This window comes from Echinococcus granulosus (genome assembly GCF_000524195.1).
Source record: "Echinococcus granulosus chromosome Unknown EG_S00089, whole genome shotgun sequence".
Lineage (NCBI taxonomy): Eukaryota > Metazoa > Platyhelminthes > Cestoda > Cyclophyllidea > Taeniidae > Echinococcus > Echinococcus granulosus.
The window spans coordinates 312466-323805 of record NW_020170469.1 but is presented as its reverse complement, the minus strand read 5'-3'; the positions used below and the strand labels follow the sequence as shown (position 1 = coordinate 323805).

Sequence of the window (11340 nt, the reverse complement as noted above, 5' to 3'; positions counted from 1 at the left end):
GTAATCGGGAAGCGGAGACCGAGGAGTCTCGCTCCACAAAAGACTAGCCGTGAGTTCAAAGTCATACATTTAAAGTGTCATACACCAATACAAAAATCTTAGTGATATGGAGAGCCATTCTCTGCTCCATCCATACTTATTCCTCCATTTTAGCTATCATGAGTTTGTTGAGTGTATTGTGACAATCCACGAATTTGAAATATAAATCCCAAAATAATTTGCTATTATTGCGAAAAGACATCTTATTTCTGCACGATTGGAAATGGATTTCTTGGATTTTCTTGATATCAAGTGGATTTTCAGTAAATTGCTTCAAAAGGATTTCATTCAATGTCAACTGAGAGCACTTCCAGGCTGTTCTCAGATAGTGAAGGCAAATTTTTTAAGAATAAGCTCCTTTTTCTCAAAAGAGAGCGTTCCGAAAGCCAATGCGATTTTAACATCTTTTCCTGTCCAATTTTAAGCTGAAGCATGGACAGTGCTCTACAACTTTGTATGCTAACCGCTTTCCCTTGAAACATTAATTTGAAGACGAAGTTATTCATAAAACGTAACAGCATAAGTTAGCCTTTATCCGCCAACCGTTTTGCCACTTCACTAACCCTTAGACCCCGACCTACGTATCGTTGGGCTTCATAAAACCTGAAGGAGAACTATTGCGTAGATGTAGAGCATAAATAACCACTTTTATGCTCAGTTGTAACTTATTCACAGATGTTATGATTTGATCTAATACAGCCTTAAAATCACTACTGGCCACCATGTAGGCAACATTTCTGCGACATAAGACTGAACGATTTACTCCTGTTCACCTCAAAAGACGTAGAGAAAAAAAGCCAATATGGAGGAAAGTGGATTTCTGATGTACATATGGAATGCGAGGTTCTATGGACAAGTGCCTAGGCTACGCAACATCAACGGAGATTTAAAATAGCATTATGTTGCAGACCTTTAGTACAAAATTATATTATATTGCCAAAATCATCTCAATTATTTATTTTATTAAATTCAAAGCACCAAACGCCCTAAATATCATTTGCTAATCAACCGTCTTTGACGTGTTTTCAACCTTTAGTGCAGAAGAATTTGCAAAATAAATGATTAAATAATTTTATGGTATTTTCACTATATCAAACTCCTTTATAGCAAAAAATGCATTGTTTATTATTTTTGTTCTTAAACTTTTTGTATTTCGGATAAGAACTGCACCCCATTTACTACGTCTACTCACACTCATTAAAATCCCGGCATCTTAGTTTATATCTTTTAAATATGAACTCTTCATTAATAAACATCTTTGTATTTTCTGGAGAGCTTTAAAATTATTTTGACATGTTCAATAAACAAACAAAAATAAAATAAGAACACTAAAAATTCATGATTTTATCATTACCTTTGGCATGTTTACAGCATTATAAGCCTCAAAACTGAAATTAAAACCGTTAAGATTGAAAGATAGACGTAGCTTAGAGAAAAACTTGAATAAGTATCATTTTGTCTAGGAGCATCTAATAAAAGGTTTCGTGTTTAAACGTAATATTTAAACTACAAAACGGAAAATGGAGCTTTTTAACTCTTTTCTTTATTTTTAGAAAGAAAGCTCTTATTGTGGGTTATGAAAGTCTGTCTTTTTAAAGGATTTTTACTTTTTTAAAACTTGACAACCTGATGCCAAAAAGTTCAAAAATGGGGCAAGTCAGTCACTTCCAGAAGTAATATTTTTCCCCTGATAAGATTTCAAAAAATGAATAATAAATCGCATTATGTTCACTCATTAGGCGACATGCAGATCTAACAAACTTTAAGTTGTCGGAGGTAACACATGCAGGATACAGCACGAATAATGCATTGTTGATTCGAGTAACCTATTAACTCTATTTGGTAAAAAGAGCAAAGTGCTGCAATCACTGCAGCAAGGAAGCAAGTCGATGAACAGCAGGTTAATTTTATTAAAAAATCACCAGTCTGGGCAGCAAAAGCAGATGTGTCTGTTTGGCAAACATTACTATTAGTGAAGACATTATGCTGTTGACCAGAGGATTAGTAAATCAGAAAATCAACACACGGTAAGCAGTCAAAATTTGATTAAGTGGTGCTTAAAGTTGAAGGTGAAAAACGAAAAATGGGAAAAATTCACTGTTTGAAATATTTCGCTATTCCGCTATCCAATGGAGTAGCTTAGCCATGATGGGAGAACCACCGAATGAAAAGCATGATTCCGGTATTGATGCTGAGTTTGATTTAAGACAGATAATAAATTGAATGGAATGAACTTATTAGGCAAAATGCCTTTTGATAATGATGATTTTATCAAGTTTAGCTTCTCAAATAATAACTGCTAAAATTCTGTGCATTAGTAGGCAAGACATCACGCATAGGACATAGACTGAATAAATAGTGACCAAGTTTACCAGATAATGAGATGTTCAGCCATTTACTATTAGGTACGAAATTGAATCGGCTTATAAATTTAACGATTTGTAAAATACTCTCCCCAAGTATATTAAAATGTGGTTATTTTATGCTGTTTGGGATCATTTACTGACCTTTATGATATTATTTTAACTAGTCCAAGTTGTTTGCAGAAGGACCAGGCAAAGTAAACAAATTTCAATGATAATGATGTGTACTTTTGCAGCCAAACATAATCTATATGCAAAACTTCAAAAAAATATATTACGAAAGGCAGAACAACCAATCAGGTAGTGCAGCGTCCCTAGGGAACGCATTCTCACCTCCCATGCACCAATCACACGACCCCACCTACCACCCCCAGCCAATCACTTGTCGCGGAACGTCTGTGCATACGCGCAACCAAGTGTAACCAGTCGATAGCTCTCCAAGCGCTAAACAGATAGCTCAGAAAGGGGAGAAAGAGGGAGAGAGGACAGTGGACAGGGGGTTCCCACTGGGAATTTGCCAACAACGACGACTGGCGTTTCATTTTTGATGAGCTTTCTTCCGCACATGTACGCACACACGTACGCACGCGCCTCTCTCCCCAGTGGCCTACAACCGCACCTGCGCACGCACAGCCAGATGCGTAGTAGTGTCCGCAGAAAGGGCAGTTAGCGCACAGCCCTACTTTATTCCTCTGCCATTTGCCCCACGGCACGTAGCGTATCTGTTACTGCTTCTACGGATAGAAGAACTCCTCTGAGAGCTTCCTACACCCACAGGGCAGTCGACTGTGCCGTTCAACTAGCAAGAGGGCGAGGAAGCAACACGGAAAGACCTTTGGGAATCGATACGCAAAGGTGCGCACAGACACACACACACACACGCACACGTCCGCATTGGTTTTTCGATTACCAGTGAAGGGGAACCACCAGTTTTGGGAAAAAAGGGGGTTTCCATAGGGACCGATCAACTTTAACTGACGAGGAACACTTCCCGTGGGAGAAGAAGGAAGAAAAGAGGGAGACAGGGAAGAAGGCGATTACAAAAGTAAGTGTAGTCAACCATTGATAAATAGTAGCTGAGCATGATTATTTGGTTTTTCAAATGACTTTGTAAGGTTTCAGACCGACAGAACAAATGACCGGTAATGTAACGCTTCCCCTACCGGTATCACATGTGTATGAAGTCTTGTCTATCTATTTTGAGCGAGAAGTCACAAATATGTGACACATACACTTTATCGGTTTAAACAAGTTGTGCTTTAAGAAAGTTGTGCCACAAACAAATTAATTGAGTTAAAGCATGGTGCTCTTAGTTTAAGAAGAATCGTAGTTGTTCAGCTAAACTCGGATTGATTGCTTTGGCATTTTAAGTGTTGCTATCCCTGAAGAAGTGAATTATCTGATTTAAGGTAATAAGTCCTACTTTAAGATTTTGGTCCTTTTAAAATATTGACTTACTGATCATTTTGAGATGTTGTCTGTTATCAAATATTCTATTTTTCACACCATCTGAACCATTCAATGTCAAAAACTAAACAATAATGGATTTTTACCTGCAAAAAACGGAAAAATTCCTTCTTGCTCAACTAGACTAGAAGGAAAAAAAGTATATGATATTGAAACAATTTAATTTAAATGTTGACTTTTGAGGGGTATGACAGGTCTTTATGTATATTTAATGACACTTTATTTCATATCACTGTTAAAATAATGCTGAATGAATTATAAATGATCAGAATACATACCTTTCAATGTCAGCAAACTTTCTAATTAGGAAATCTTTATGAACACCATGTAAAGTCTGATGTTTTGTTGATAAAAATACCATTGGTAGCTACCACATCCCAAGTGCTCAAGCCACCACTGAAGACGCCATTTGTTACACAAGTTTAAAGGTAGCTTTGTTATCAACGAAGAGGAGGACTGAAAGATTGATAGTTTAAAGGGCAGCACCAGCAGTACGCCATGACACAGACGTTGTGTCAGGATTGAGGTAGACTGACAAAGCCCTTGTGGACATCATTCTGTTGCAGTTTTAACGTACCACTTGGTAATCATCAGGGTGATACTATCTCAATTTAACTGCTTTAAGAGATTTGAAATTCCTTTTTAATTTATCACAATTAATTAACTTTATTTTTAGATGTTCGTCCAACATCCGCCGCATCTTCAGCAGCAACAACAAAGCCAAGGAGAAGATGAGAACGCTTTTTCGAATTCTGGTGGTCCAAGTACCGACCAATCACCTCTCTATCCCCATGGAGGTCGGAGCTACGCCACCTTTGGTAGCCAATCAGATGAGAGGGGTTACTTGACCTCTTCCGCAGTCACTGGCGATGAAGTGCTATTTACCTCTCCTGCCAGCCAATTCAACTTCGTACGCTCTTGGATTGCTCAACATCATCACAACCACAATCAGCATCATCACCAAAATGACGTTAATAGTGCTCACAGCCACCAATCAGAAGTTGGCTATCAGCCAGCAGGAGGGCTACAGGCTTACCCCCCAGTGGGCCATCAATTCAGCGCCCTCATTGACGGTAGTGGCGGTGGCACTGTCAGTGGATTCAGTCAAATGCCCACAGCAGCGGCATCTGCCGCGAGGTTCGGTATGTTCCAAGCCTCGGCTGGCGGAACCAGCACAGCGGCACCAGTTTCATCGATGACTGGGTACTCTGGGCTCTTTCCAAGGTTGGCGAGGTGGTTAATAATGTTGAAGGCTCCAAAGGCTTAGAAGGTGTAGTCGCACATCTTTTAGAGATCGTCGACCTTAATTTAGGAGACTGTAGGTTAGTTTAACTCAAAATACCTCGAAATATCTTTTTGAAGAAGTAATAAGCTTTTAACTCATTCCTGACATCTTGTAATACCTCATTTTTATATTTAGCTTAAATACAATATAGTTTTGCTAAAGGCGCTCCGTTATGTACTAGTCAGGACGGTATTTCAATGTATATATGCAAAACATCTGACGAGATGCCAACAGGAATGACGTGCCCTAAGGTAGTAATCAAACCCCAGAAGCAGAATAGTCTGTTTATTTGACGATTTCACGGTTGATAACCATTGCCAAATGTGGTTAATTGTGAATCCGAAAGTTCACTAAATATTTCAAACAATTGAAAGAAGTTCGACAACTTTAGAAAAAAAATTGCAAGGGGAGAGAAGTGAGCAGATAATAATTAGTGAGCAAATGCCATTCCTGCTCACCTACTCAACCATCTCTCTTGAGAATATTCACCAAATATTATACCGTGGAGGTCTGTATCTAGACTTCAAATCGGTTCTGCTCGACTATGGAAATTTTTTGTAAAAATTCCGCTTTAGAGGTTACCAATCTTCTCCTTTAGGTGCTCCCAACGGGGGGCCCACGCGGAGGTACAGTCGGCCAGGTTCGAGAAACAGCCACCGAACAATTTAAGGAAGAGCAACTTCTTTCATTTCGTCCTCGCACTCTACGACCGCAATCGCCATCCTGTTGAAGTAGAACGCGCCGCTTTTATAGATTTTGTGGAGAAGGAGAGGGTGAGACAAAGGGATAAGTATTTGGACAGTCTCATTTTGATTCGAACGTCGATCTCAACACCTAGATATAAGAGCAAAATTTTTTATACTTAGGCATGTTGCAAACGGAGTAGCTAAAGCCAAAACGAATGAATTGGAATTGACCGTGAGGTGAAAATGGAGATTTGGAAATAGCTCGTATTGTAGTGCCTCGGTTATTATACTTATTTCCCAAGTATGACTTATACGGTTGTCTTTCTTGACCCCGTTTTTCAAAACAGAAGCGTTGCTGTTAGCATCCAGTGTATAAAAAACCTTTAAACATTTGTCTTGATTTCATTCTTTTCTTGGCTTTCTTAATCACTCACCTACATTTCAGGCGCATCTTAGATTGTCATCAGATCTTCTTGATTCGTGGAGGTGTCGGACCTCCTCCTTAGTTATGACGCCTCGATAAGACAAAAATTCGAGCGGCATCGACTAGTGACACCGGCAGCAAACATGTTTAAATTGCCCTATCCAAATGATCTCCTTTTTATTCAAAATTAATGGCCAATCAAATATGATACAAAGAGATAGACTGCATTAATAGTAAAAACCCTATAGCAAATAGAGCATTCTAAATCGTTTTCGATCCCTAGAGTAGCTTATTGCCTTGTAATGTAAAATTTGTAAACCTGCAATTGTTAAAAAGTTATTTTGGCTTATTTCCCGAATTGTTATGATAGTGATTCAGGCAAAGGCTCTCTTCCACCAGGAATTGAGGATACATATGTTAAAAAAGTAGACCGTGCCCTTTCGGCATTAAAGCCCAACTTCAATAGGAATTTTTTAAGAATAACTACTATTACTGCTGACGTCGTCTTTTGACGCACTATTGCAGATTTATGGCCTCAGCAGTAATATTCGTTTCCACAGGCGACTGCATCTTGGACACAGAGCAATCTCACTAAATTAACTTCCACTTTCCCATGCCTTTTAATTATTAAAAAACCAATTGGAGGTGAGTGCGTGCGTCCATGCGCTAGCACGTGCGCACTCACGCGTGGCTCGAGGGCCAGTAGGAGGGGGGTGGGGCAGGCAGGGATAGCAGCGGTGCAGACTTTAATGAACTGCCGTCGACAGCACTAAGTCCATTTTTTGACCATTTGTATGACGTTCAGGCTGAGCATTTTGGGGGAGCAAGGGAGGGAGGACGGAGACGGGGGAGGTTGGTGTTGGGATATTGGGAGTTCATTAGAAGTAAATAATTCAATGGCTAGAAGAAGGCGAGAGGAAGAAAAGGGAGAAGGAGATACAGAAGGTTTGGAGGCAGTTAACCAACTGAAAGAAAGAAAAGACAGAAGTTTTGGCTTCTTTACTTCGAGCTTTTTTATGGAGGGTGAAATTCACTTGCCACATGGCACGACACCTCTGCGGCGTGGAAAGCGCCATTTTCATTAATATTCCTGTTATTTAAAGCCGCCAGACAATCTGGAGACAAGAATGTTAGAAATTCAAATAAGTTCTACAAATTTTTAATAAATGTAGTTAGGTACGAACGAAATTCTCCGGCTCAAGTTGTAACAATTAAGAGTAACTGATCAAATGCAGATCTGTTTGACGCCATAATTTGGGGGTTCATACTGTTGCATCGTTAACTTTCTGCTTTTAAGTAGGAACAAGAAAGCAAAATTTCTGTAAATGTTTCTGAAATTTTCGGATCTAGTTAGCAAAAAAACCAGTTTATCACATGCGATTTGCAAATTTAACTGCCAAAATCCAAGGCACACTTTTCTACTTAGAACCAATATAAGTAGAGAAGCCCGTTTAGTAAAAATTCCTATGTTTAATTTCCTTTTGCTATTTTAAACCAGCCTCTGTTGACCAAAGAACATAATATAAATACCATTTTAAGGAAAAATAAATTATGCCAAGACAGTCAGATGCTAACTGCGAGTTAGAATGCTTAAATCTACGCTTCCTTCAAGTAGTTTTATTACTACCCTTTAAAAATTTTTTTTAAAAAAACACAGCGATTTAAGTAAAATTTGGAATAAAAATTTACGAAAATGAGCCAAATGGTATTAAAATTTGGTGAAAGAATGAGTTATAATACAACGCCTTCCTATTAAGACTATGCACAGGCATCCCAGGAACGTTATCACTCAAACCCTTCTAACTATATAATTGTAATTTTCAAATGAGTTTACTTTACGATAAATTATCTCCTGTGCGTATCCTTCATAATTTTTAAATGCTTTATTAACAGGAGCCGGATAGCGAGAAGACAAATAACGGGATCCATTACCGTTTACGTCTGCTCTTGCCAAATGGTAAGTCTTGCTTTGGGCAGATTCGATCAACTAGAGCTGCCCAACTTTGGACATTCATTTAAGCGTTTCCATACTACTTAAAAGACATTAGACAATTAAAATTCGCAATAACGTTATCTGCCACTTTCTCTGCAGAGGCATTCACGGACCATTTAATCTCATTCCAGAAGAGGCCATTCACCTGGAAGCAAATTTAATGGCCTTTTTAATTTATTTTTCTCTTGTAGGCTTCCAACAAGACCAGGATATCTACGTGAGACTGGTGGATTCCTCTAATAAACAGGTTTGTCATTTCACAGGAGCATATAAGAGTCGCTCAAGCTAACCCGAGACTGTAGAGTTTTAGAAGGTTAAATGAAGAGCAATTTTCAAGGCGCAGAAACCGCTCTTGTTTTTCTTCATACTTCCCTGATGCACTTATATAATCCTCCGAGTTTTAAAATAGCATCAGGTAATCTTCAACACAAAAAGATTTGTCATCGAAGCTGACGGAAACAAGTCAGCCTGCTTCACTTCGTCCTAATGCTTAATGTGTACCAATTTTTCAAAATTGCAAGTTTTCGTGTTTACGGACTGCTGTGTTCACAGTTTACACAGCAGGATTTGTCTCTTTTGCAATGTCTTCACGGAACGGACTTGTTGTATGTCAGTAAGCAGTGCGGAATCAGGTGAGGATGTTCCATGGGTTGGCTAAATGTTCACAGAAATGAAAGCACTTCCATCATTTAAATACCTTACTCCTAAATAGATGAGCTTACCACCACTGTAGAATACTGCGATGGTAGTCTTCTATGCTAGTGGACATCTGCTAGTTCGGATTTGATGCCTTTATTAAGAGGAAAAATTCTGCGTGGACCACTTGCTACTGAATGAGGTTGCTATTTTAAGTAGTATCAACACACTTGTCTTTTGCCAGCTCATTTGATACTACCAATTTGGCATCTTTGCCTCTACGATACATCCTGTTTTGACTTGAATGGAGGGTATATTTTTATAGGCGCTCTTTTTCTCAACACGAGGTTGACTTTCTCCTTTCAGCCAATCGCCTATGAAGGTCAGGATAAGAACCCCGAGATGTGCCGAGTTCTGCTTACGCATGAGGTGATGTGCAGTCGATGTTGTGACAAGAAGAGTTGTGGCAATCGTAATGAGACTCCTTCTGATCCCATAATCATCGATAGGTGAGCCTACTTAAAGCAACTTTGTCGTATCCCAAGCCATTCCATAAAGGAAGAAGAGTTGTCATTAGCGTAAATAGGAGACTGTAACAGTAGACGTGGATGATCTTACATAGCATCAAAATGGTGAGTGAAGAGCTAGCGCATTTCTTTTTATCATCATAACAAATGTCCTCTTCTGAGCCTCCTTCACCCTCCGTGGTCGCTCGACTGCTTCGGTCGAGGGAAGCAAAATGATGCATTCACAAATTCTATTTAGTTGGAAGAGAAAATGTATAGGAAAAAGCAAAGTTTTGAAAGACATTCAAAGGAGAACAAATTCTCTATGTTGATCACATTTTATAGGAACGCGTACTTAAAGACAAAGGGTATCATGTCCTCAGGCTATGATGTTTTCACAGACAAAGATGATATTTAAAATTCTTCTGATTACTTGAACTCGATTTGAAGGTGCTGGACACACCGAAAACCTTTCCGTTTGGCCTCCATGGATCCAGCCACCCACCGCAGGCACCTTTCTTCCATAAAGTCTATTCTTGGTATTCGGTCAACGAAATGAGCATAGTTGTTCAGTTGGATTAAGTTCGTACACCTATGGCAGCAATTTATCAGCCTAAGTTATTCCAGTATGAAATCTGGCGTAGTATTCGTGGATTGAAGGACTGAAATGTTGTACCATGGCACGAAGATTGTGACCATTCCATGTAGACTGAAGAGCTTCTATAATTAAATGGTTCAGCCAAACAAATATCGCTTTACCATAACCTCATATCAGCATCTTATTGACATATTCTGAGTTCCAGCCATGGTCCGCTACATGTTCTAACTGACCACATCCAACGGAATCTTTCATACTGCGTCAAGGGTAAAGGTTGAGTGCAGGAAATTGTTTTATCTGTAGAAGAATACACAATCAAAGGCGTGCAAAGGTGTGGGAAACTTTTGCCGTACCTGCATATTTTATTTACGGGGGTGGAAGAATGATTGTTTTTTTTTCATCCTAATCGCCCTCAACACCATTCGTTACATTGAGGAGGTGGAGGAGGGGGGAATGCGCGTTCAGATGCTCAATAACTTGCGGCTTCGAGCATCGACACCCGCTGCGATGGTTAAAGAAGGTGAAGGGAAAGGGGAGCATTGGGGAAAAGTCCCGCAAGCAGCTGCAGGCATGTCCCAGGTGGCATATGCCAAGGTGTATCGAAATGTAATTGTATAATTGGTCGTTCGGTCTATTAGCCAGCCAGACATTTCCCTTTACACCTACAAAGTCATTCAGCAAGACAAGTTTTATTCTACCAGCGTTAAGCAGTATTTTTCCGTGGTCAACCGCAATAGTTCTTATTCCCATTTGGCCCAAAATGATAACCCCATGAGCTCTAGATATATCGTAACCAACTAAAACTGCTTTGGGAAGGATTGAACTATTTCATCCCACCTGCAACCAGCGTCACATATGTGTGACGTTCCAACTTTCTTATATAAGCTCGACACGTGGCATTTTCTTCATCTTCCCATAATGGATGGTCGAGCCAAATAGTAGCATAATCAGGTTGTCTAAATGTTCTTGATCTGAAAACGGCACTACTTTTTTAGCTTCAGAGCGGCAGTTGAATGGGTCAAAGAAATTAATGGGCAATGATGCTATATTAGAGCAATAAACCACCCGAGGCGTGGTAGTAACATTTCACTTTTGTGAACACCATGCAGGTGGTTGAAAGAGCCCGTATAATTTAATAACTGGTCACTTGCATTGCAACAGGGGATTGTTGATAAGCCACGTGGGGAGGGGAATTAACTGTTTGTATTTTCTCACCCATAAATTTGTTGCCAACGCCACTGCAGTTGAGGGCAACCCTAGTAACCGTATGGTCGCCTTATTCAATTAAAACATGGTCATTTAAAACCCATTTACACAACTTTAGGTATTTCCTCAAGTTTTTT

General features: G+C 39.4%; 1 protein-coding gene across 1 annotated transcript; it reads left to right on the top strand. All coding sequences in view use genetic code 11, as the record gives it.

Annotated features, from left to right (window-relative positions):
* Positions 1 to 2967: 2967 nt before the first annotated feature.
* Positions 2968 to 9406, top strand: EGR_07889 (Transcription factor COE3; the record flags this gene model as incomplete). Its single annotated transcript, XM_024497138.1, has 7 exons — positions 2968 to 3051; positions 3147 to 3257; positions 4546 to 5093; positions 5753 to 5927; positions 8158 to 8221; positions 8449 to 8504; positions 9260 to 9406. The coding sequence occupies 7 exons, from the start codon at positions 2968 to 2970 to the stop codon at positions 9404 to 9406; spliced, it is 1185 nt and encodes a 394-aa protein (XP_024348475.1).
* Positions 9407 to 11340: the final 1934 nt, after the last annotated feature.